We start from the raw sequence: 24,963 nt of genomic DNA on the forward strand, positions 1-24,963 counted from the left end.
ACGCTGCCAGCCAGTGCCACGGTGGTTCGCGCGTTTTGCCAACTGTTGTGGTTTGAACTGACAATAGATAGGTACTTGACAAGGACAAGGTGGGATATTTCCCCGAGCAAGTTCATTTCTCCTAGTTCCACGTCCTCTGCAAACAACTCAAGGTAGAGCAGACCTGGGTCTGTGGTCTGTGAGCGGGAGCTCGCCCAATATGGTAAGTAGGCGTCGGCCCGCGCGCTTGTTGATCCTTGTTTGCCGTTCAGTTGGATCTTGTTCTCAGCCACCATGGCCCCGCGACAGCGCGAGCCCCTGCCCGAGCCATCCTCCGGCCCCGGCATCCTCTCAAACGTCCTCAGCTTTGTTACGCGGGAGATCGAGTCTTTTGTGACCACGGCGGTGGGCGGAAATGAAGTTCAGGTGAGTGTTGGTATCCGTGGCACGCAAAGTTCATGTTTGAACGTGTTGAAGGTTGAGGAGCGGACACGGCCACGGGCTTCGACTTCACGCGTCAAACTCGATGGCGATGTCACGAAGAAGCGGAGGAGGAGAAAGGACAGCGCGCATAGACTCGTCCAGTCCGAGGTTGAATACGAGGAGGACGTGCCGGCGGATGCTGGCCCCAGTCGGAGGCGCTCGCACCGTCCTGTCGACTCGGATCCCGAGACCCCAAGAACACGGCGACCAAGGAAGAAGACACCGTCCGGTCCTACCTCGCCGTCTCCGACCCCTGCTCGTACCAGAGCTGCCGATCCGTACGAAGAAGAGACGTCGTACTCGCGCGAGTATACGATCCCTATCAATGATACACCGAGCTCGCGGCCACCATCCCCCACGACGCCCCCTCCCCTTCCGCCGCTCTTGAAACCAAAGAAGGTTGTCACTATGCCTGGCTCGTTCTTTCCCCGTTCAGAGTCTCTGATCCCCGAATCGCCGCCCAGTCCCGAGCCAGAGCGCCGTGTCAGCTGGCTACCGCGCACGCCCAGTCCCACTCCCACAAGCCCTAGGAAAACTGAGAAGACTCTCCGCCAAATCGAGAAGTCGGAGAAGGCAAAGGGCAAGGAGCGCGCGGGCGACACATCAGGCGAGGTGCAGGTGCGCGGCAAAGAGCGAGAATTGCGTGCGGCTCGCGAAGCGCATGCTCGCCACGAGCCTGGCCGAGACGACGACGAGCGCGAACGCGACAAGCTGCGTATCCGAATGCTGGAAGACGAAATTGCATGGCTGCGAGCGCAGGTACGTGTCGCTGGATTGTGTAAGGATGTCCGGAGAATGAATCGTCCTCCCAGCTTTCTGCTCAGCACACTCACTCTACCCGTGCAATGCCTCCACCTCCCGCACCACCACCACCGCCTATGGCGAAACTTTTCAAGGCACCTGGGACACCTACCGTTGCACGAGCAAACAAATTCCTCGCTTCTGCGCGCGCGAATCTGAAGCCGACCGCACCTCCTGTCGAGGCCCCTATTAACTCTGCGGTCGGAAGGACGCGTCGAGCTGGCCAGCCTACAGTTAACGTTCCATCGGACAAGATGGCCGCTTTCCTGAACGAGGTGAAGACCGTGCGCTTGCGCAAGGTTAGCACAGGGGAGGGTGACAGCAGGTCGATGCCGCCTCCTCGATATGTTCCAGGGGAGAGGTCGTTCAGCGCCGTCGAGAACAAGATTGGCGAGAAGCGGAAACGTGACGCGTTCTTCGCGGGCGATACGGACCCAGGGCCGTCGAAGAAGCGCAACACAACCTACATTGCACCGGGCAATGATACTGGGTCTTCTATGTCATCCCAATCATCGCAGTCCTCGCAGACGTCGGCGAACTCCTCACTATTCTTCCCACCTCCGGACCATGTGCCTCCACGAGGATGGCCGTCGGTTGCGACCACCGAGACGGATATTACCACCCCATCGTTGTGCTCGGACAACGAAAACGAAAACGAACAAGATGCCGACGAGCGTCTGCCACCTACCCCGCCTCACAATCGAACACAACATTCCGTGCCCAGCCACGCAGATAAACGCAGAGCCAGTACCTCACGCGAACCCATCGACGTAGATGCTGCGTTCCCGGAGCCCGACCGGATAGTTGAACCACGGCCCCAAGCAGCTCGTCTGAAGAAAGAGAAGACCCCTCCATTCGTCGACTTTTTCGCGCGCCGTCCGCCGAAATCGCCCCTGCCACCGACCCCCGTCCGCAAAGTGCCCGCTCCGGCGCGCAAGCGGGCCAAACCAGTACCCGCACCTCCAGTCGATGGGGACATGTCGGACGGCGATGACCCACTGTCGATGTCCCTCCCAGACCTCGGACGGCCCGGCGCAACACCGCATCCCGCGCGGCCGGCTCAGAAGTCGCGCTCGAGGACGTCGTCAAATGCGTCGTGTGACTCCGGCACGAATGCCCAGGACACTCCATCGAATCGAGCACGGAGGCGCCGTACGCTGGATGACGAGCTGCGCCGCGCGGGTGACAGGCTCTGGGACCCAGAAGCACTCTCGGACGACGAGTTGGCGGTAGGAGTCGAGAGCGGCGAGCTCGTTGGCGTGGGGACGAAGAGCAAAAAGAAGGGGTTTCTGAAGGGCGGAGGGGGCGCGGGCAAGCCTGTATTCATGGGCGTGGGCCACATCCAAGGCGCTGAGGACGATGGGGACGATGAAGATGAGGACAGGTCGCCTCCCCCTGTGCAGCGGCGAAGGAGAGGGACAAAGGCGAGGGAACGTGTCGATTGATCAATTTTTCGTGTGATATGCTGTCGATCTTGCTTTGTCGCTCTGGCTATCTACTTCAGCGCCCATTGTATCATAAGAAATTGGTTGTACTGTATATCTTTGTCTTTCTTCTGCGTGGTGTGTAGCTGATAGCCTAGAATTTTAGCTCATTGCTAAAGTCCATATGCACAGCGCTACGCTACGGACGCACTCCATCTCGTTCGACCTGCCGCAAGATCTCCAACGGGCTACGGCAAACCTCAGTTGGACTGCAAGGCCGCAAGGATCCTGCTCTGCACCGTCTGCACAACCGTAGCCGACGTGTTCAAGCTAAGCATGAAATACGCAACATCGCCCAATGTGCGGTAGTGCATGCCGAAGGGCGCGCCCCCAGGGGCTGATGATGATGTCTGCTCCTTCGTCGGCAGGCGAAGTGACTGCAAGACTTTTTGCGCAGAATGAGACTGATAGCCTGAGGGGTGTCTGAATATCCGTCCGACTTGCTCGACATGAAATCACTTACCGCCAGCGTTGTCCCGGATTTTGAAGGCGAGCACCGTGCCGAGCGTCATGACCTCGTCAACAGCGTCCAGCCTGGTGAGCTTGTCGATGAAATCCGGGGTCCATAAGCTCCAGACCGCTGTCTCAGCCCGCTTTTCGGATTTGTCGATCCCCCATTGTGCCCGGGCTTGGTCCCATTGGTCGCTCTCCGCTAGCTTCTCCACGATGCTCAGCGTCTCGTTCGCGACTTCGCACCCTACAGGATACGCGGTGTAACTGTGTCCGTGAAGCAGCGCATCCAGCTTGCTGTCGCTGTTGAACGCCTGGAAGATCGAGTCCGAAGCAAGCGTGACTGCGAGCGGGAGCAGACCTCCTGTCAGGATCTTCGCGTGTACGGAAATGTCGGGGTTAACGCCGAGCAGCGGACCCGTGGTTCGTAGCCCGAGACGGTAGAATCCGACGAAGACCTCGTCAAAGATAACCGGGAGGCCGGACCAGCCGCCTTTCGCGGGTGGGTGAGGCTCGGACGCGCGGACGACGTCGATGAGGACGCGCTGGAAGAGCGGGTCGACGAAGATCATGCCGCCTGCGCCCATGACGAGGGGCTCGAGCACGAGAGCGGCAATCTCGGGAGTGCCGCGCTCCTTCAGCTTCTTGAGCGTGCTGGCGACGAAGTTGCGGTAGACGTCGGCAAGTGGGCTCTCCAGCCGCGACTGTACGTCGTAGGCCTGCTGCAGTGATCCTACGTCAACCTCGGACATTCCGTCTGCTGTGGAGGCCATCGACTGGGGAAGCGATACGACAACTCGTCCCTTCTTGTTGGAGACCGTGGGCGGATCAAGCCAGTACCCCTTGGCGTCGTGCCACTCGCACGTATACACGCCTTCCTCGCAGGCATCCATCGCGCCGATGGTGTCCCCATGGTAGCTGCCCTTGAGCCCAAGTATGCCGAGGTCCTTCCTAGGCTTCCTCTCGGGCTTCGCCGCCGTGTTGCGTGAGGCATACGCACGGAGCGCCATCTTGAGCGCGACCTCCATCCCGGTGGACCCGTCGTCGGAAAAGAACGCACGCGACGCCCAGCCCTTGCCGGGCCCCTCGTGCACGAGGCGTTCAGCGAGACGGAGGGCGGGCGCGTGTGTCGCTTCGGGAAACATGACATGGCCGTAGCGCCCTGCAGCCCGTGCAGCAGCGAGGGTGAGCGATGGATGCGCATGTCCGATAGCCTGAGTCCACCAAGAGGCAGACCCATCGAACTGCGGCTCAAGGAGTGACGCAGTCGGGGCTTCTTGAGTTGCTTTCGCTTTGTGACCGTTGTAGATAGAGAAGAAGTCTTTGGTTGCACTGTCAATGACATTGATGTCAGATGGCGCCTTCACGAGCCCGTGCTGGACGAATGGCCACCAGATTGTGTCGGCGGTGCGCTGTGGCATGGAGTCGAGCTCCGCTACCCGTTTCGCGTGACATTGGTCCAGATGCTCGAGCGCATCGAACATGCCGCCCTGAAGAGAGTCCGGTACGAGACAAGAGTAGTATTTGCCCATCTCCGTGCGTTCCTCGTCGGGGTTGGCCAGTCGCTTGTGCGGAGGATCTAGTGGCAGCACACGAATACCGCGTTCCGAGAAGTATGGCATCAGATACTCGAAGTTTCTGTAGTAAGCATCCTTGAAGAGTAAAACCAGGTCGATGATATAGCCTCGGAGCAGCAGAGATTCGTATGACGAGATAGTGGTTGATATACCACCGAGGTGGGCATCACCGACTAGTACTGTAGGCAAGAACAGAGGTCTGTAGGCATCCACTTGTGTTGTTCCGGAGAGCGTAGGGCTATGAATACCTGAAAGTAATCATTAGGATCTCCTTGCCACAATAGATTTCTTACAGCTATTTCTATATCGATAGGCCCCTCTCCGACGAAACAGACATAGGCAGAGGACGTCGGGTCTTGACTTCCGGTGATCCGTAGCCTCTACCATTTGACCTCAGCCTCCCGCTAGTGTCTGAGACTAGCTCGGCCCCCGACGCTGCCTGTAGTGACACGGTCCCTATGACACCACCGACACCGACATAATTCGCCTTTGCATAGTCGTGAACGCAGAGACCCGTCGTTTTGGAAATAGCTATAAGCCATGCGATCGTGACACAACTTACCTCCTGCGGTCTCTATGTACATGTGCGACGGGCGGCTCGTCTGATGCGCCGTTTGCCTGATACTATCTGCCACAGCGGTGACAAACGCCTCGTCGGTTGGGACATCTGCCTTCATGGATAGCGCGCGTGCTCAATGATGACCGTAGATGCCAGAGAAGCACAGAAATGACATACCTGTCTGTTGGAGAGTCTAGCTGCTAGATGCGGACTGACAGGCTCGTCAAAACGGAACAAGCATTTCGCACGCACATCTTTGCCTTGAGCGTGGGCAAAGCAATTGACATGTCTACGAAGGAAGGTCTCAGTCGCAGGTTCCCGATACAACTGTAGTGACTCTACTTGACCTATCATCTGCATCTTCGATTGGGCCCGTGCTCACGGGTTTCAGATAATGGACAGGGATATTCTTCCATGCCGATGCCCGGACGAGCGCTGTTGTTAGTATGGTCTTGCCAACATCTGTGTTCGCTCCGAAGACCTGATGAATTCGGAGGTTCTTGAATAGCGAAGACATGATGGGCACAAGCAGGAGATAGCAAGAAGCAGGCTCAAATCAGTAATACCGGACAAGGCATGGCACTATACGACCACAACTCCGCACAATGTCCGAAGGGTGAATGTGCCGGTAGTCCGAAGCGCGCCACAAAATTGACAACCTAAATTGGGGATGTTTGTCCTTGTTAGATTCAGAAGCTCTTGGCACACAGAGACAAACAACGCGTCAGAAGCGCGTGCGTAATGAGCGCCTACACTGTAGCCCAATCCCCGCCACCACCTCGTGCAAGTCTGAGAGCTAACCACTCAAAGTCGTAGCTTGGACGAGCGGGTGACTCTCTTTTGATGCAGCTACTTGGCGCGGCTGCAGTGTAACAACATCATATCCAATACAGTCATTCGCAGCCCAGCGCTCGGCACTCCCGACCCCGGCCGACGACGGCATCGGACGACTTGAACTGCATCCTCGACCTTCTCCGCATCGTCCAGCGCGAGTTCTCATCTTGTCTGTACATGTACTTTGCTGTGTTGTAGCTCTTCTTCTCCCATTGATCATGTCAACTTCGGCGGAGGTTGTCAGGCCGAAAGGCTTGGTGTTCAAGGCCGCCCACCTCGCTAGGGTGCATACGGTCCTCGCCTTTTCCGCCTTTCTTTCCGCGCTGGCCATAGGTAGCGCTCTGCACTACAAGAAGATAGTGAAGAATGGTGTAGCGGGTTACCCAGATGAATGGTTTCCATCGGTCTCAGCTACGTGAGTATCCGTACGCTCTTCGCAGTGCCAAGTTGTAAACTGAAGCTGCTATGTGTACAAGCATTGGTGACTGGTATCCGGAGCGCAATATATTCCAGATTCTGATTGCTCTCAATTCCGGCAAGTCTGTCTTTGAGTCCGGACATAGTCAGCATCGTTGAACAGAACGCGGGGAATAGGTCCCCGTTTGGCTCTGGTCCTCTTGCAATACTACATGCACCGCAAACCATCAACAAGTCTTCCCGGCCTTGTCATGCTTTCCGGAATCCTCAGGACATTGTGTTGCGGTGGTTGGGTCTACATCACCTCCACAGACGCCCACGACGCCCACGACGTACTCATGATCAGTTATATTGTACTCAATGTGCCATGGATGTTCGGCACTATCGCTTGTACCCCTATGCAAAACACACGCATCCGCCGCAGAAGGTAAGCGCAAAATCTCTGGCTGTTATGTGTCATCCTGAAGCGACATAGGCAGCTCATGGCCACGGTGTGAGTGCCAATCAGGCCGTGGCTGTCTCAGCATTCGGGCGCTAACTTTATTAGGTTATTCGTGTCCATGGTCCCGATGATATATTTCTTCATTCAACATAAGGTTCATCGCATTCCCGGAGGTTAGTCACGCACTCGGGGTACCCGTACTTCAGAGCTCAATCCCGCCATAGCGTACACCCGGTACAGCTTCTTCGAATGGGGACTCATCATCTTTGATATCATGTTCGACTCGGCCGCTGAACTCGAGCTCGAGGCTGCCAATCTGGAAGTGAGCACTCTGCCTTGTCCTCTCCCTCTACTACTCATTGTGCCTCGGCATGCTTCAGATTGGTGTGGGCACTATCTCAGAAGGTGCTGGAGCGGATGACATGTACACACGAATCCATCGTCTTGCCTGATTTGTATTGATATTCGGATACTTCAGAGTCACAGTCGGCCACTTTAGTGTGGCAGCGAAGAGTACTACAGTGAAGACTACTCCTGCAACGATGGCTATTTCCAGCCAAAAGACAGTGGACCATGCTGTCAGTCCCTCTCCAGCTCCGGCAACTGTGGTGCACCGCCTGAGTCTCGTCAAACACTTCGTTAGTGATATGTACCTCTGTGTGTACATGAATCTTCGTTGCGCGTTCAACCTGCTGATAGGGCTGATTGACAGCGTACATATACTGGTCCATCTACACCTCGCTAACCCCAACGCTCTTCTACTTTTCCGTCTGGGAGCTGGGTATCGCCGGGCACGAGCTCTCGCTCCTATCCACGCTTTCGCCCATCCTACTCGGTATTCCACCTTTCGCAGAATGGTGCCGTACGCGCAGTGGGAGGACGGCCCTGCACATCCTGTCCTTGACCGGGTTGGCAGCGTACAAGCTGGAAAGCCCTCTTCATAGGCTGTTTGTGGTGGCGTTTGCTACTTCGGTGGTCAATATTGGGGCTGCTGTCGATTGGACAGGACCGGATGCATCGTATCAGACGATCGGTTTGTGTGCTGTCGCATTCATCGAGAATAGTTGGTCTGATTCACTCTGCAGTTGCTGGCCTGGGGTTCCTGTTATCATCGATTTCGAAGCATGCTAATCATTCGAACAATCCAGGTGTGTACCTGTTGGTCTTCGATATCGCGGTACTGACGGAGTGCAGTGTGGCCCATCGTTCACGAGCAGTCCGGCGGCTATAATAAGACGGGCATCGTCCTAGCCATCATAGCTATCCTCGACTACGCTGCGCGTCCGGCAAGCAACGTCTTGACTTCGTCCACCGACAAGGCAGAACCAATACACAAAGCTCCCGGTGGATCCTGGCTAAGAGAGTCGATCTCACTGGGGAGCCTCATCTTCACTCTGCATTGCCTCCTCGCCGACTCGAGTACTCTCATCGCGTGGTCATGGATTGGGTATCCCGTCAAAGGCCCTGTGCCTCACCTGCATGGTTCGATTACGCACGTCGCCCAGGCGCTCGGCCTTCTGCTGCCGTTGCTACTGACTACTCCCTCTTCCGCAGGCCTCGATGTGTTCCTGCACCCGCTGTGGTTCGCCTACGGATGCGGCAGTGCGTACATCATGTACGCCTACAAGGACTGGCTCGGGTACGCAGGCGGCGCCAACCTCGCTGTGTTCCTCATGTCTGTCTTCCCCGCAATAGTGCACCGCGCTGCATCCACAGGGCGCATCGCGCGCACGTTCGGTTTGGCTTGGCTCATCGTGTGCGTGTTCATAGTCACGAACGTATTCACGGTCGCCTATGCGTTCGTCCCTGGAGGCGAGTACTTCCGTGAGCACACGGACCTTGTGCTCACCGCGCAGATGGCGGCACTTGGTCTGGCATTCCGGTGGCCCGGGCTCAAGGGCCAAACGCGTCTCCGTACTACCGCACTGAGTAAACGGGCTCGTGTGGCAACTGGTAGCGCGCTTGCTGCGTTGACTGTCGTGTCTTTGCTCGTGTCGCTGTACAGGTGGCCATCGAAGGTCATCCAACCGCACAGGCCTGGGCCCCGCATTGTGCGCAGTGGTATCTGGACGGTGCACTTCGGCATCGACAACGAAGGGAAGGATAGTCAGCGACGTATGCGGGACCTGATTAGGTGCGTATAACAGCTTTGCTTGGTGGTTTGGCGCTTCATCTCCCCTTGCTTCAAGGGATATGGAACTCGACGTTGTCGGTCTGCTTGAAACAGATCTACATGTACGTTGCAGATGGCTCTGTCCGCGAGTGAGATTGACCGAGCTCATCGTCGTCAATTGCTACAGCGCACTGTCTTCGGCAATCGCGACTTGTAAGTGGTTATGCTGCGTCGGTCTCGATAGACGAACTGAATAGATGTAGGACTCGGGTTATGGCGGATGAGCTGGGATTCGTGAGTAATTCCTACAGCGATGGATTGCTGTCCCTCTGATAGCATCTAGTATGTCGACATTGGACCTGGACCCAATCAGCATACGTGGGGAGCAGTGCTCTTATCCAAGGTAAGGATGAATTTTGCTCCGGATCGTGGCTTCTGTTTACCACTCGCAGTTTCCGATCCTCAGCTCTACCCACCATCTACTGCCTTCTCCTCATGGAGAGCTGGCTCCGGCCATTGAAGCCGTTTTGGACATGTATGGCACGAACGTGACGGTACTTGTCGCTCATAACGGTCAAGGTATGTGATGTTGCGATGTAGTCTGTATACTGGGTTCCAACATCAACTCTCAGAGGAAACCCCGCTTGATCGCGAACTACAAGCCGGCGAACTGGCCCGGATCATGTCCAGTTCCTACCCGCAACCTGTCATTTTCCTCGGATATGTCGTGACAAAGCCGCTCGCATTGAGACGTAAGTGACACTTCTCAGTGCTAACTTAATGACCTCAATCTCGTCCTAGCTGCTCCATATGAGATCATGGTTGCCGACGGACGTGTCCTCGACATTGACGAAGAAGACTGGGATCGATGGTAGGTCTCGCACTCCAGTAAACACCAATCTTACTCACCTGCACCCGAAGGTGTGAATACATATTCTACCGCGGCCTCTATCGAATTGCGTATGCTCGAGTGTCCCGGAGCACGATCACGGACACAGAGCTCCAGATAGGACAGTTCCAGCTCCCAAGGCATGGCTTCGGTGTTACCGACGACAGTCGCGAAGCTCGATACATGCGATCATGGAAGGAAGACTTGCCACCAGACCATGTACGTGAATATGCAATCCCACTAGAATCTGTTGACCGAGTTCGTCACAGTGGTTCCCAATGGAGTATTATCCTGAACTCGGTGGCAAGCGCGGTCACTTCTATCATGTTTTCGATACGGTGAGGTGTCTTTCTACCACCATCATACAATTTATGGCTAACCTCACCGATAGCCTCTGTACTACAAGCTCCCCGAGGGTGCATTGTTGTAAAACCTGTTGTATTAACGGACCTGCTTCTTGCGTGCACCACGGACAGGACAGTATCATACAAGCTGTTGTTGTAGATTGCGTTGTAGCTGCTACCCATGTATTCGGTCATCGTCGCTCTCATCTTCCCCTTCACTCTCCTCATCATCCTCGCCGCTCTCCTCATCATCCTCGCTCTCGTCCTCACTCTCCTCGCTCTCGGTCTCTTCCTCCTCCTCTTCGTTTGTATCCTCGTAAAACTTATCCAAATCTTGCCAGTTGACCTTGGTGCCGTTCTGGCGATTGAAAGAGTTTGCACGGGAGTCGGATGAGGAAAGCACGATAGGCGTCGACCTTGCTGAGATCGGGCGCGCGACCGCTGATGCTTGCGAGGATATCTGAGTGACCACGGGTGCCACTGGCACATCCTCTTCTGAGTCGCGGAGAGAGGGCTCGGTGCCCTCCTCTAACCAGTCGGGTAGGTGGCTCTCCAGGGTCTCTTTGCCAGTGACAGCACTCAATGTGCCAAATGGCAAGCGATCGTCGTCTACCATCCCTTTAGCGATTGACATCACCGAGCAGTTCTAGGTACTTACCGTGTCGCGAGGTATCTTCTGCGACGCCCAACTTGCCTGAGAACAGGACCATACGGACCTGCTCCCGGCGAAGCGTCACGCCGGCTATGTCCTCCAAAGGCTCTGCGACGCTAGCGTCGACGCCTACGAGAAGCGCAGCGAGCATCCGTCCCCGGTCACGTACGTCTACCGACTGGTCGTACCTTGCTAGGGCCAACACGTGTCGGGCCATGAGCGCGAGCGTGCGGTTCGTCGGAGCGAGGACGAGCAGCTTCGCGGCAAGCGTCAGTGTCTGGAGTTTCACCATCGGCGGCTACACAAAGCAAGTGTCAGACACCATTCATTCAGTAGCCGGGGCCAATAGTTATATCTACCTGCTCCATGAAACTCTTGACGGACTTGCGAAGCACGTCGGGCGCCCACTCCACGATGCCCTCGATGCCCTTACCGGACCCTTTCACTTGCGCGTCGCCCGGCGCGTATTGCCCGACGAGCCAGAGGACGCACGCGCGTGCCTTCGGGTGACGGATCTCGTCGATGCGCCATGCGAGGCGGGCGATGATCGACAGAGGTGACGTCGTGGGATCGCCGTTCATGGGCACGTATTGCTGATGCTGGAGACGGATTTGGACGAGGGACTTGAGAACGATGACCGCGTTGGCGACGATGCTGTCTGTGGAGGGTCAGTTGGTATCACAGAGGAGGGGGGTCGGGCTTGCCGTGTTTGCTCTGGATAAAGCCCATGAGTGCACTGAGACAGTGTTGCGTTGCCTCTGGGACGATGCGCGCACAGTACCCGATTGCTTGAATGGAGTCTGCCACGAGGGCATCGTCCGCGTCTTCCGCATAGGCCTATCGCTAGCTTCAATACACGATAATAGCATATACGCAGCCAACTGGACTGACCGTAAACTCGCGGAGGAGTGCTGGGTGTGTTTCCGGCGTAATGAGGGCACGCAGGAGGCGCACCTTGGCAACCTTCGTCTGGCGGACGTCGTCGGCACGTATAAGGCACCGTGCATAATGTGGTGCGATGGCATGCTGTCACATGTCAGGTAGAGGACTGTACGATGGCAAGAGTTGGCTTACTGAGAAAGTGCGCGCCGCAATGAGAAGATATGCGAGAACGACTCGCTCGACCTGGCGCGATGTGTGGAGGAGGCGGAGCAGCGGAAGGACGATCTTGGGTACTTCCGAAGGCGGGGCGAGGTAGTAGAACACGCGTGCGACAGCCAATACGACCTGTGCTACCACGCTTGTGTCCGATCCCGCTTAATACCTGACGTACCACTTACCGCCGGGTTTTGAGACTGGAAAAGGGGCTCCGCCGAGTTCAGGAGTAACCGAAGGTCCGGGTCAACCTCTTCAGTCGGACGTGGCAGCATCGTCCGTGCGTATCGCGTGAGCAAGTCGAGCAGGTCGACTTGGCCCCATTCGTCCGCATCGATGATCGTGCGAGACAGCCGGCGGTAGTGAGGATGGAGAAGGTCAAGGCGTGTGGGGCATACTGTGGTGAAGGCGGCGGCGACGGAGCCGATGGATAACGGCGACCGATCGCGTAGCAGATTCGTCAGGACTTGTATGAGCTCAGGTTGGTGTGAGGGATCTAGGCTTCGGGCGGGTCACATACTGGAGTAAGCGCAGGGCGGTGATATACGCACTTGTAACACTTCGGGAGGGCAAGCGCAGCAGCTTTGCGCACGTAAGGACTAATATCCGAGGCGGCTTTCTTGATCGCTAAGACAAGTATGCTGGCGATGACCGGCATGTTCAGACCTGATAGAAGCCGAAGCGCCATTGCGCGGATGAGAGGACTTGAGTCTGAGAGGTCCTTCTGGAACGTGTTGATCGACAGGAGGGCGGTCTCGGGCTCGTCTTCGGCGTAGCGGAGAAGGTAGATGTATACGAGCTTGCGAACCTCAAGGTTATGCGACGCAACATTCTTCACCACTTGAGGGAAAAACTCTGAGACGTTGCGCCCCTTGGAGATGAGCTGGGTCGGGGATACGTATGTGACGGAGTGCGGTGTTACAGTAGGTACGGACATACCGCAATGAGCCGCTTCATAGCCTCCAGCTTCTCCCTATCACTGTTTGAGTCGAGCTGTTTCTTGATGTTGCGAACTTTGTCCTCCGGATTGTCTAGATAGGCTGAGCTGGACGCCCTGGCGATGTTCAGGTCGCGCGTTTGCTCGGAGAGTGTTTCCTGCAGACGTGCGCCTAGCCGCGACGCGTTTTCTGCCAGCGAGTTGAAGTCCATGTTGCGCGGGATACCTGCGCGAAGTATTGTACCTGTGTTCATGATGGTACGAAGTACTGGCGCACCTCTACTGCTCCTTCCAATGGATCAAACAGAACCGTTCTCAGCGGAGTACCGCCGTGGGTACGACGAAGCTTAATGGATGCTGATTCCACAAGCAAGGCCCCAGATTGCAAGTAATCTATCCGCGCTGACAGCGAGTCTCCTTCGGAAGTCGAGTCGTGATCAGGCCAGTCGCAGACGAGGGAAGCTGACGAAGTGCTGCAACTTCGTGCTAGCTGCGGGAATATTGCGAATTACACCTAGGGTTCCTCAAGCTTTGGCAACAGATAGTGAACGGTGGCCTTGGAGACAGTAGAATATATGCTGGTCGTTCGTCGACGACACCGGAGGCGATGTGGTTGCCTCAGCAGGGTTGTGGCAAGACGCGAGGCTCGTGAAGGATGAGTGCTAGATTCGGGATCTCCGATACGAGATCCCAACACCGATGGGTGGCTGGAGTGGCCACAATGGTCTGACAATGCTCGTCCAGTTTGGTTGCAACCACAGCAACATAAATACGCGCGGACCATGGATGGCGCAGCAGACCTCCACGCGACCGCACTCGCCAATATGCACAGACATCGTAAGTCGGCATCCATGAGTATGGCCTTCCAGGTGCCCCCGGCCGTGCTCGAATCGCTGTCACCCAAGTCCAGGTCATGCATCGAGAACCTGGGAGTTCACCAACCCGGAGAGATAGATATGTACGTTTCAGTATCCGTGCCACACAGCTTATCTCTCTAATGCGTTGCGACAGCTCTAACTCTGCCGTGCTGGCTGCAGTCCTCGTACTGCTATACGAGAAGTCGGACGAACTCCGCGTCCTACTGACCACCCGATCCAAACTCCTTCGTGCACACCCCGGAGAAACCGCCCTTCCTGGAGGGAAAGTTGATAAAGACGACGCCAGTCTCGTTTTCACTGCTGTTTGTTTGTCTCTCTTGATGTGACCAACGGCATCGCTGAAGTCTCGCTGTTCAGTTCCGAGAAGCGAACGAGGAAGTGGGATTACCTCGGCATTCGCCCTCACTATACACCGTGTCAGTCCTCCGCCCATTCCTGTCGAATAGGAAAGTAGTCGTCCGGCCCGTGATTGCGCTACTGGGCGACCTCTCGCTTCTGGATAAGCTGAAGGCCAACGAAGCCGAAGTGGCACACATCTTCGACCACCCTCTCGAAGCCATCATAGACCCTATTCTCGCACTGAAGGAGTCGCTCGTAGGGAAGGGCTCGACCGACTGGCCGTACGAGGAAGACCTCCATGTCAGCCAGCTTTACTCACAAATGCCGCACATATGATAACCTCCCGCTTCGACAGAACACCGATGACCGCCGGCTTGCATTCCTCGGGGACGCCACATACCGCATGCACCGTTTCAGGAGTACCGCTTCTCCAATAAAGGGCCTCACAGCCGAGATACTCGTAAGCACGCGTTGATTCATACCGCGAGTCTGATGCTTAGGATTGACTGTCTGATCGGTGCGCAGATGACGGTGGCCGAGGTTGCGTATGCCCGACCGCCCACGTTTGAGCGCTATGCACCCGAGCAGATGACCGACTTCACCGCGGTCCTTCGCGCGCTCGAGCAAGCGGAACAGGGAGAACAGGTCCACGCCTCCGGGACATCCACTCCAATTGGTGTCGCGACGAACGTCTCACATGGTGGCACGTAGGAGAGATGAGTCCAATCCCTCCACTTCTACGTGCATCAATAGTCGTCAGCACTCGAGAGTTGGGACTAATGCAGTCTGATGTCAAAAGGGAACCCAAGTATAGTATACTTGAGGATGCGAAACAATGTTGTACCCATAAATCCTACGATCTCTGGAATGATACTCGGGAGTCGTCGTATACTACCCGCTGAAGTCCGGGAACCCCGGTCTGCCTACCTACTACTCGGCCAGCCAGCCTTCCATCATGACATTGCTCGCCCGTTCTTGGTAAGTTCTGAATTTTGCATAGTGGTGTTCTTTGAACTAGCAACTTTCTTTGCATGTGCTTATCATGAGCATCAACGAGTTCTCCGGACATGGTATTCAACTGGCCAAGTACGCTGGCACTTAAGACGCTTGCCGGCTATCATGGTATGCAACGGAGACTAGTTGGAGACTAGCTCGCGCTCGCCGATCGAGAATGAAGCGTCGACGTTGATCTGTAAGTGTTCACCAAGGCTTTGAGATCCAACGTAACTAAGTCTATAGGGACGATCTTGGTATGAGTCAACCCATGACTTCGATTCTACATTACAGTGGACAGCCCGAGGTTGTTTGTCGCCCTCACCTTATGAGTGAGCTTGTACATGTGCCGACTAGGACGACTTCGCAGTCTATGATAGTCGGCCGCTATATGAATAAGGTTCGTCACACAATAGCACCGTGTTTTGTGGTTCCTACTACTCGTGGCATCCGATAAGTTCACGTCGTAGTTACAGGTATCCATCCGCCATACCTCCGCCGTCGGGAGAGTCTCAGTCTGGCGATACAACGTACATACCCGTGCGGATTTGATCTTATATCCTTCCATCAAGGGCATGTTGTACTAGTTACGTGGCTCTTCACGTACGCTGGGACAATCCCGCCCGAGGCGTCTCTTTCATCTCGATGGGCTCCCAGCGTCATAGAATCCCGCATGGTAAGTATCTAGATACGGCTCGACAGTTCCCCGATCTCTATCGGGGGAATCATCGCGGCTTCTCTTGGGCTTCTGCTGCCACTATTGTCTTGTGACAGCTCAATGACAACTGCAGGTGTTCTTGCCCACTGGCCTCAGGCTCGTATAGGTCCTCTCGGTGATCCGCTGCTCCCGAGTCAGAAGCAACCCGCGGATTCTCGCTACGAGATATGCCGCGAGTTTGAAATACAAAAATACGGTTGATCCCGGCGCTCTGCTGTCCATTCTATGTATGGCGCGGCACCCGTGCATTACGCGCGAAGTAATTAAGGCGAGGCTCTTGGTCGCCTATAAAGCGCCCCCAGCGCGCAGTCGCTGAGAGAGAACATTGATCCCCGTGGTCCTCGCTGGAATGGAGCCAGTCATACTGTTGACCTCGCTCATCGTCACAGCGATTGTTTTCCTGGTGATCCATGGGCGTACATCCGAGTCTGCCAAGCTGCGACTGCCGCCAGGCCCAGCGCGGATACCACTCCTGGGGAACGTCCATCAACTCCCATCCATGGGGCAACAAAGGGCGTTTGCGGAGTGGGGAAAGCGCTATGGTGAGCATCTTCGTAATATTCGTCTGACTATCTGACTACTATGGTTGTACTCAATATCCTCATTCACAGGGGATGTGATCTACGCTCGTTTATTTCAGACACCAGCCATCGTGGTGAATTCCATGAACGCCGCACAAGACCTTCTCGATAAGAGGAGCGCCAAGTACTCGCACAGACCTCGGTTCATCCTATTGCAGGATTTGTAAGGAAGCTTTCGGTCGCTGTGCGCAAGAGAGAGGACACTCACCCTGATATTTTAGGATGGGCTGGGACGTCATGACGCACTTTTCATATGGTGAAAGATGGCGAAGACACCGGAAGTGGATCGCGAGCGCCTTCCAGGACAAGGATGCACTATTGAGTTATCGACCATTGCAGCGTAGAGAAACCTACGTGCTCTTATCCGGTCTGATGGATACGCCGCAAGAGTTCATGGGACACATTCGAAGGTCAGCTGGTAGTTTACACGCTCGTTGGTTGCTTACCGCCCTATAGATTCACGGCCGCTATGATCATGGAGATTGCTTACGGCCATTGCGTCGAATCTTCCGACGACAAATTCATCCACCTCGCAGAGCGCGCTAGCGCGGTCACTCTAGAGTCAGGAGATGCAGGAGCAATGCTCGTTGACTTCTTCCCATTATGTGCCAGCGGCTGCCTATCGTCTCCTGATTCTAGGCTGACCATGATTATTAGTGCAGTACCTACCGTTCTGGGCTCCTGGAGCTGGTTTCAAGAGGAGGGCGTTTGCTGCCAACAAGATTATCCAAGAATTACTCGATACGCCATTTGACATGGTCAAGAACGCAATGGTGAGGCTTTGTACGTATATGGCAGAGAGATTCTACCCATCATAGTTCATTCAGATGAAGGGCATAGCTCGTCCCTGCTTTACGACTTCGCTGCTGGAGGAGATCATTCAAAAGGGCACGCTGAACAAACAAGATGAGCATGAGATCAAGGGCGCTGCGGGTCTTCTATATGGAGGTAATTGATTCGACCCCTGCAACGTCGGTCCATCATGCTCACATCGCCCTGCAGCGGCTACTGACACCGTGGGTTCTGTAGCGGATTGTGTTGCAGCCGCTGACGGTAATGGTCTCTAACCTTAGACGTCGGCTGTACTCGGGACATTCATGCTTGCGATGGTTCTACACCCGGAAGTGTACCAGAAGGCACGGGCAGAAATCGATCGCGTTGTCGGTGCGGATCGGCTGCCGGACTTCGATGATAGAGCATCGCTCCCCTATCTCGAATGTGTCATCCAGGAAGTATTCCGGTGCGTTCATCGCGGTCTCAGGAAGGAAGGGGCTTTGACGTCGCCCGTCTGGCAGTTGGAATTGCCCAGTCCCATTGGGTGCGAACACTGCCGGTATCACTTCACTCCTCGCTTACCAATGCTGCAGGATTGCCACACAGGACTATGGTTCAGGATGAGTACCGCGGGTTTGACATTCCCGCCGAAGCAATGATCATACCTAATATCTGGTGCGTTGTGATGCCAAGCACTTTCGGAGCTCAGAGTGACGACGAGGAGTATTCAGGGCGATGACCAACGACCCGAGTATCTACTCGACGCCAGACATCTTCAGGCCAGAGCGCTTCATGGAGATGGATCCACAGACCATGGAATCTCGGGATCCTCGGAATGTTGTCTTCGGCTTTGGCCGTCGGTGCGCGTCATGTTCCAACGCAAATATTGACACAGCTTGCTGAAAGGATGATACCACATAGCATCTGTCCTGGCCAGAAGTTTGCTGATTCCAGTGTTTGGCTGGCGGCTGCATGCATCATCGCTGCAGTGGATATCAGTCAGATCCTCGACGCGTTTGGAAAATCCGTCCAACCGCCCGCTGCTTTCGACGAGGTGTTCGTCAGGTAAGCAAGATTTTCCTCGTTACTTCGGCTGCTTGAAGCAATTTTCCATAGCCATCCGAAGGATTTCCCTTGTAACATCAAACCACGGTCATCCAAGGCTCAGAAGATGGTGTCTGATTTCGTCGTAAATCACACGATGTGATGATGTCGATAATGATATGATTTCATTCTCTTTATTACATGATGGATTTAAAAAATGGTGATGCTTGACACGCATTGTTTCTCATGGTACCTCGCTGAGATTATGATGTTCCTTCGGTATGGTGGTACTTCAAGGTTCTCTGTTTGGCATTGTTGTCCAAAGGCTTCTGGATATAACAAGGACAAATAACACTGTGGCGTTACGGCTGGAAGTCACATTTGCCTGAAGTACTTCTCTCATCGACACTGATAAAAAGATAGACAGACAGGGATCTTCTTTGGCCTCATGATTGGATTATCGCAGGATGGCGCGCCCAGAGCAGTTCCTCTATATCGCTGAGTTTGAACGTTGACGGTGACTCCGGTCCCGGCCAGCGCTCGGTGACGGAACAATCCGAGCTTGGATTGGATCTCAGATCAATGATGCTCAGCTCAGCAACCGCCGATGGAAGTTCGCTCATTCATCGACTCCGAGCTCTTCTGACTGAACGCAAGGCGTACGCGTCCTGGGAGACGCGTTGTTGCCATCCCATAAGGTGTATACGGTAAGACAACTTCACTACCCGCAGCATGGACAAGGACAACCGGGACGACTTCACTTTCGCCAAGTTGAGCGATCTGAAACTACCGGTCACTTTTCGAATGTCAGTCGCCGCAAGCGATCTCACAAATGTACACTAATAATCATACTTGCTAGATCTCAGCTTGAAGGAACGCGGAAACCGCATCCGTATACTGAACTGCTAGAGAAACCGGAGTTGAGGTTTCACGGCGTTCAGCAGTCACCGTAAGCAATGTTCAGCATGCTACTATTGCCAATAGCTTATATACATGCAGAGAGCTGTCCGACTTATACGTCACCTGCCAGCTAATCGCTGACAATAAGCCTCTGACGATTCCCTTCAGAACGTCTTACAAGGCGTTTAAGAAGGACTACACGTATGTCTCTGATAACCGATTCAACGAGGCGAAAGCTTACAATTAGTACATGAATGATAGATGGAACGAGTGGCTTACATTCCCCATCCGTTACTGCGACCTTCCCCTAAGTACTCAAATCACCTTCACCGTGTGGGACATATCGGGCCCGAGATCTGCCATCCCAGTTGGCGGCTCCACATTTCGTCTCTTTGGAAAGAAGCTGTATGCTCTGTTTCAACAACAACACGTTCTGCAACTGATGTGTGTATACGGACCTGCAGGAGCCTTCGAAGAGGAAAGCATAGATTACTATTATGGCCGGACCGAGAGGCAGACGGCTCTATCGAGACCTCAACACCTAGCAAGATCGGCACACGAGACGAAGTGGGCAGGCTAGAGAAGGTCCGAATACTAAGCCCATCGTGACACAAAGCTCACATATGCACAGCTCTTAAAAAAGTACGAAAGGGGTGACATGCCGAAGTCTGATTGGCTTGACGCTATGGCCTTTCGCAAGATCTCAGACATACACAAAGTCAGCCTTCTATCTCCCTTGCTACCTCTCGACTGACCATGAGCATGTTCCTCCCAGGCAGAAACGGACAAGTCAGACAATCTGTATCTCTACGTTGACTTGCCGCGCTTTGACTTCCCTGTGATCTTTTGCGAGCCGGTGAGTGTTGCGCGTCTTGTCCCTGGCAATGATTACAAACGAATCGACCAGGATGGCTCAAGCTCAGCCTCTACGTCTACTGCTGCCGTCCAAACACCGGTGCCTCCCGTCGTTCCTCAACAGCCCAGCTTCATCGTGGACTCGTCGTTGTGGCAAGTGGTCGACCCCGATGTTGCGAGAGAGAACCCCGTAGAGGATAAGCATCGCCGACTGGTCCGAAGTCACCGGAGCAGTCCCTACGATCGCGAACTCAAGCCCAATGCAAAGATCCGTGACGAGCTTTCCGTGCGTATTTGCATCATAGGCGAAGCGCCCATCTGCTCACCCCATGTAACTAGGAAATTCTGAATTACGCACCCAGTCAGCCTCTGACGTCCGAGGAGAAGGACCTGATATGGAAGTTCCGCTTCTACTTGACGAGGGATAAGCGCGGATTAACAAAGTTCCTCAAGTCTGTGACGTGGCGGGACCCATCGGAAGTCAAACAGGCCGTCGAGGAGCTCCTGCCTCAGTGGACCGAGATTGACACCGACGATGCGCTGGAACTGCTCGGACCCAACACCGTCGACTCTCGAGTGAGAGCCTTCGCTGTGAAGCAACTCAGCAGAGCAGACGATGACGTACGTCCGTATCCTCGGCCGTGGCCTGTCACTCACAACTATATACTCTAGGAGCTCCTCCTGTACCTGTTGCAGCTGGTGCAGGCACTTAAGTTCGAGAGCGCTGCGAGTGATCAGAGGTCCTCGCGCTCTACCACCAGCGCAATATCCTATGATGACAGCGGTCTCGCTGACTTCCTGATCTACCGTGGTGTTCACAATCCAATACTTGGGAACCGATTCCATTGGTACCTCATGGTCGAAGTCGCCATCGAAGACCGGGTGATCAAGAAGATGTATGGAAGGGTTGTATACAACTTCATGCAGAAGATCGTGGAGGTATGGACTATGGTCAGTGTGCGATTGTTGCTGGACTGATGCATGCCCAGTCTGAAGGAGGCGCCGAGCGCCGCGATCTCATGCGCCGCCAAGGCGAGCTCATCGACACGCTCGCCAAGCGTGCACGCGACCTTCGTACCTCCAAGGATCCACGCCCGAAGAAGATCGAGAAACTGCGCGCGTTCCTCGCAGATTCGAAGAATAACCTCTCGTCAATGGCACCGCTGCCTCTGCCGCTCAACGCGCGCGTCATGGTCACGGGCATCATCGCGGAGAAGTCCAGCGTCTTCAAGTCGAATATGTTCCCGATGCTGCTGTACTTCCAGTGTGCGGATGGATCGGAGTACCCGCTCATCTTCAAGGACGGTGACGACATGCGGCAAGACCAGCTTGTGATCCAGTTGTTCACTCTCATGGACAGGCTGTTGCGCAAGGAAAATCTGGACCTGAAGCTCAGTCCCTACGATGTCCTCGCGACGGGTCCATTGCAAGGTATGGCGCAGTTCATTCCGAGCAAAACGATCGCCGCCATTGTGAGTGAATACGGGACGTTGCTCAACTACCTGCGCGCGCATTATCCCGACGAAGGAAGCGTGGGGACCTACGGCGTAGAACCCGGTGTCATCGACACCTTCATTCGGAGTTGCGGTGAGTGATATGACGCCACCGATGTACGCGTCCGCTCATGGAAGTCAATAGCTGGATACTGCGTTGTCACCTACTTGCTCGGAGTTGGAGACCGCCACCTAGATAACCTCCTGCTTGCGCCTGATGGTACGTTGTCTGAACTCGCACCTCGACTCAGAGCTGACTGCCCAATGTAGGACACTTTTTTCATGGTATGAATACTCTTGCTTGGATGAATGGCTTATTGACTACGGCGCTTCAGTTGACTTCGGTTACATCCTCGGACGTGATCCGAAACCTCTCGCACCGCCTGTGAAGGTGTGCAAAGAGATGTACGACGCCATGGGTGGTGTGCAGTCAGTCCACTACACGCGATTCAAGAACTTCTGCTTCACGGCGTTCACCATCCTGCGAAAGAGCGCTAACCTCATCCTGAACTTGGTGACCCTGATGGTCGACGCGAACATCCCGCACATCAAGCACCGTGATGTCCATGAGCAAGTACTTGGGAAATTCTGCTTGGACCTCACGGAAGAACAGGCTATCGAGCACTTCGAGAAGCTGCTCAATGATATATCACCCTTCACAGTTGTGTTGGATAGGATGCATGACTGGGCGCAATATTGGCGTAGTTGAGGGCTCCCGCTGCGGCTGTACTTGTAGAGTGTCGGCTTGCCCTGCTTGCCATGCCGACTTCACTTGACGGCGATTTTGGGTGTGCGTCTCGCCGCGTAGCTTCATCATAATGAGGAGTATGTACAGTAAATCTCGTACAGTATCTCGATTCGACACGGACACAAGTTTGTCATTGGAAAATGCATCGAATTGTATTATTAGGTAAGACATCATGCAGGATTAGGCGCGGTGTTGGCACAGTCAGTGTTGGTCCGGTATTAAGTAGCTGTCGAACGACGCAGCGTGCTGCTCAGGAATAATTAGCGGTACCCTAGGCCTAGGATGATACAACGAGCAATGTGCACCGCATCGCATGACCACTTTGTTATTTAGCTCATTGACGGTTGTCCTTTCGGTAGCTTTGAGTTCCCTTCTATCGGTGTCGTGTTTTGGTCGTATCCGTCATGTATACATACTAGCTGGTGTCGTCCCCATGCTTTACTTCAGCCGAGCGTGGGTTACGCCCCCATCTACGAGGTTACCAAACGAAATGAGAGCGAGGCGTTCAAGGCAGCGCAAACCGGGCCCCGATGACGTAACGGTAGTGGTCTGCCCCGCCACCGGTTAGCGCCGCTGACCCCCACGTCGAGTTGTGGTCTGCTTCGTTGCTTGTGTTGCCTACACGGAAGATGAGCGGTCGTAAAATCAACGCGCTCGAGCGCAAGCTACACCAGGCTGCGCTTGCGAGACCAAACAAGGTAAGACGAATGTCGTGCTGCCCGTATGTTTCCTTCCTCAACGATGATACTTCAGGTCATATCCCAGAAAGATCTCGACAGCCTTGTCTCGGACACTAAGGCTCGAGTCTCTGCAGTCAACTTCTTGCTGAGCACGGTCAGCGATCTCCTCCCTGGCATGATGTTATAGTCTCATTCGTACTCTACAGGGCCTGTTCGTTCTACTCGTAGGCGATAAGGACACGCTTTCTTATAGGGCAGTGAGCCAGGACGAGATCGAGCTGTTGGTAATCCCTCGAATTGATAGAGCTCAGGTTTTGATAGTTGCTTCAGGAAAAAGGGTCTCAGTCAGGAAGAGACCATGGTTCTCGATCGAATTCGTGCAGCAGCAACTGAAGGTACGTACTAGCAGCTCTTCCTAGACAAAGCTCACCATCTTCGGAGCAGGCATCTGGACAAAATACATCAAAGTCAAAACGCAGCTACATCAGACAATCGTTGACAAGTGCCTCAGATCGTTGACTCAGAAGCGTCTCATCAAGACAGTGAATGATGTTCGAGTATGTCATATAGTGTATTATTATGTGCACATTTCCTAACCATCTACGAAAGTACGCGACACGCAAGATCTACATGTCAGCGGAGTTAGAACCGTCACCTGAGATGACGGGCGGGCCCTGGTTTACGGACAGGGAACTGGACACTGAGTTCATCAAACTGTTGTCCGATGTCTGTCTCAAGATCATTCGAGACAAAGTGAGTCAGCTCAGGTTAGACTCGCGCACTGTAGAAGTTCAACATCTGATACCTATTAGAGTCTCCCGAAACCAGCGCGCGACCGCGCTGAACAAGTCAGGCTACTATATCCGCCTTCCTACTCATCCTATCCGAATGCTGAACAGATCTTGGTCAGTGTTCTCCAGGCATCGCAAAAACCTTATGTCATACTGACATAAGACATCAGGCCTTGCTGAAACGCAGTCGCGTCACAGAAACCGAGCTGACGGTTCAGCAAATCGAGATGCTCTTGAACGTGCTGATTTTAGACGGAAAGGTTGCAAAGGTCTGTCTATGCCGATTCGCACGCATTTTCAAGCCGCTGAAGGTCATTGAATAGATACCGGCATTCGTCCTATTTGACCAAGGCGACGCTTTTGAGAACTCTGACAGTGATACGGGCAAACATAGCACTGGAAAGCGCCGGCGAAAGGCCAGGGCCCGAGACACAGACGAGTCCACATCTACCGATAGCGAGGATAGTCAACCACGGAAGAAGCGACGTCGACGACGCGACGCTGCTCTGGCGACATCCGATGAAGATGTCCCCAATGCAAACGATCGTAATCGGCAGCAGCGGAAGAAACGCCGCAGGGACGAAACGGACTCGGATGCCTGCGACACTGCTGATAGTGACGCGAGTTTGAGCGGAGATGACGAAATCAGGCGGAAGCGACGCCGTCGTGATCCAAAACGGGTAGGCCGGTCAAAGCAGGACGGTCGCTCCAAAGGGAAGCGCAAAGGACGCGCCTACAGCGCATCCAGCGACGCCGACGACTTCCCTGGTAGTGCGCGGGCTCTCGCCGACTCAGGCGTCCCGGATACTCGCGTCGACGTCGGCTACTCAAGTGGATTTGTGTATCAAGCCATCCATGAAGAGCGCATCCGAGTCGTCTCGGGGCTAGGCCAAGCTCCGTGTGTTGGCTGCCCGACTGCCGACTTTTGCACGGTTGGCGGCCCCGTGAACCCTCAAGAATGTGTCTATTACGAGACCTGGCTTGATGGAGATGTTGTACCATAGTAGAAGAGGCTCCTTAGAGAGTGCCTCGGGCTTCTGTTTACCGCGATGTTTCCAATCAGTATACACTCATATTGCAAGCGTGTGAAACCACATGTTCAGCACCAGTGGG

At 54.7% G+C, this 24,963-nt stretch overlaps 8 protein-coding genes across 8 annotated transcripts; 6 read left to right on the forward strand and 2 right to left on the reverse strand.

Annotated features, from left to right (window-relative positions):
- The first annotated feature begins 29 nt into the window (after positions 1–29).
- On the forward strand, positions 30–2,955 carry C8Q71DRAFT_541966 (uncharacterized protein). The gene is made up of 3 exons (XM_047919236.1): positions 30–405; positions 457–1,221; positions 1,275–2,955. Exons 1-3 carry the CDS (start codon positions 274–276, stop codon positions 2,706–2,708), a joined length of 2,331 nt encoding a protein of 776 aa, XP_047780605.1. The 5' UTR covers positions 30–273; the 3' UTR covers positions 2,709–2,955.
- On the reverse strand, positions 2,828–5,960 carry C8Q71DRAFT_541953 (onanonoxo-7-onima-8-eninoihtemlysoneda). The gene is made up of 5 exons (XM_047919235.1): positions 5,681–5,960; positions 5,511–5,622; positions 5,337–5,445; positions 3,211–5,022; positions 2,828–3,159 (listed from the first exon to the last, which is right to left on the reverse strand). The coding sequence occupies exons 1-5, from the start codon at positions 5,848–5,850 to the stop codon at positions 2,948–2,950; spliced, it is 2,415 nt and encodes an 804-aa protein (XP_047780606.1). The 5' UTR covers positions 5,851–5,960; the 3' UTR covers positions 2,828–2,947.
- A 425-nt stretch (positions 5,961–6,385) lies between these two features.
- C8Q71DRAFT_796060 (Frag1/DRAM/Sfk1 family-domain-containing protein) lies at positions 6,386–10,458 on the forward strand (the record flags this gene model as incomplete). Its single annotated transcript, XM_047925651.1, has 20 exons — positions 6,386–6,582; positions 6,644–6,702; positions 6,762–7,011; positions 7,132–7,199; positions 7,251–7,348; positions 7,407–7,450; positions 7,505–7,683; positions 7,739–8,059; positions 8,112–8,174; positions 8,221–9,160; positions 9,216–9,261; positions 9,327–9,352; positions 9,403–9,433; positions 9,483–9,542; positions 9,592–9,718; positions 9,772–9,891; positions 9,941–10,010; positions 10,061–10,247; positions 10,298–10,366; positions 10,420–10,458. 20 exons carry the CDS (start codon positions 6,386–6,388, stop codon positions 10,456–10,458), a joined length of 2,994 nt encoding a protein of 997 aa, XP_047780607.1.
- C8Q71DRAFT_752500 (adaptin N terminal region-domain-containing protein) lies at positions 10,298–13,700 on the reverse strand. Its single transcript, XM_047923378.1, has 10 exons — positions 13,334–13,700; positions 13,059–13,282; positions 12,671–13,002; positions 12,305–12,620; positions 12,099–12,251; positions 11,916–12,050; positions 11,729–11,861; positions 11,384–11,682; positions 11,031–11,322; positions 10,298–10,981 (listed from the first exon to the last, which is right to left on the reverse strand). Exons 2-10 carry the CDS (start codon positions 13,266–13,268, stop codon positions 10,548–10,550), a joined length of 2,304 nt encoding a protein of 767 aa, XP_047780608.1. The 5' UTR covers positions 13,269–13,282; positions 13,334–13,700; the 3' UTR covers positions 10,298–10,547.
- A 207-nt stretch (positions 13,701–13,907) lies between these two features.
- On the forward strand, positions 13,908–14,984 carry C8Q71DRAFT_704772 (uncharacterized protein; the record flags this gene model as incomplete). The annotated part of the gene is made up of 5 exons (XM_047920409.1): positions 13,908–14,014; positions 14,068–14,236; positions 14,292–14,573; positions 14,629–14,733; positions 14,799–14,984. The coding sequence occupies 5 exons, from the start codon at positions 13,908–13,910 to the stop codon at positions 14,982–14,984; spliced, it is 849 nt and encodes a 282-aa protein (XP_047780609.1).
- A 1,180-nt stretch (positions 14,985–16,164) lies between these two features.
- C8Q71DRAFT_752507 (cytochrome P450 monooxygenase) lies at positions 16,165–18,732 on the forward strand. Its single transcript, XM_047923379.1, has 13 exons — positions 16,165–16,526; positions 16,596–16,728; positions 16,787–16,975; positions 17,022–17,170; positions 17,223–17,338; positions 17,393–17,513; positions 17,568–17,581; positions 17,639–17,805; positions 17,861–17,883; positions 17,933–18,014; positions 18,071–18,199; positions 18,261–18,404; positions 18,456–18,732. Exons 1-13 carry the CDS (start codon positions 16,334–16,336, stop codon positions 18,544–18,546), a joined length of 1,551 nt encoding a protein of 516 aa, XP_047780610.1. The 5' UTR covers positions 16,165–16,333; the 3' UTR covers positions 18,547–18,732.
- A 261-nt stretch (positions 18,733–18,993) lies between these two features.
- C8Q71DRAFT_752509 (atypical/PIKK/PI3K protein kinase) lies at positions 18,994–22,552 on the forward strand. The gene is made up of 14 exons (XM_047923380.1): positions 18,994–19,189; positions 19,243–19,332; positions 19,383–19,484; positions 19,545–19,688; positions 19,748–19,868; positions 19,915–20,001; positions 20,059–20,139; positions 20,191–20,424; positions 20,478–20,759; positions 20,811–21,077; positions 21,128–21,725; positions 21,777–21,851; positions 21,902–21,916; positions 21,967–22,552. Exons 1-14 carry the CDS (start codon positions 19,116–19,118, stop codon positions 22,338–22,340), a joined length of 2,544 nt encoding a protein of 847 aa, XP_047780611.1. The 5' UTR covers positions 18,994–19,115; the 3' UTR covers positions 22,341–22,552.
- Positions 22,553–22,915: 363 nt separating this feature from the next.
- Positions 22,916–24,947, forward strand: C8Q71DRAFT_752510 (RNA polymerase Rpc34 subunit-domain-containing protein). The gene is made up of 9 exons (XM_047923381.1): positions 22,916–23,077; positions 23,133–23,213; positions 23,266–23,339; positions 23,390–23,454; positions 23,504–23,616; positions 23,669–23,812; positions 23,872–23,964; positions 24,021–24,119; positions 24,174–24,947. The coding sequence occupies exons 1-9, from the start codon at positions 23,009–23,011 to the stop codon at positions 24,852–24,854; spliced, it is 1,419 nt and encodes a 472-aa protein (XP_047780612.1). The 5' UTR covers positions 22,916–23,008; the 3' UTR covers positions 24,855–24,947.
- The last annotated feature ends 16 nt before the right edge of the window (positions 24,948–24,963 follow it).

This window comes from Rhodofomes roseus, assembly GCF_022264815.1.
Source record: "Rhodofomes roseus strain CIRM-BRFM 1785 chromosome Unknown C8Q71scaffold_7, whole genome shotgun sequence".
NCBI lineage: Eukaryota > Fungi > Basidiomycota > Agaricomycetes > Polyporales > Fomitopsidaceae > Rhodofomes > Rhodofomes roseus.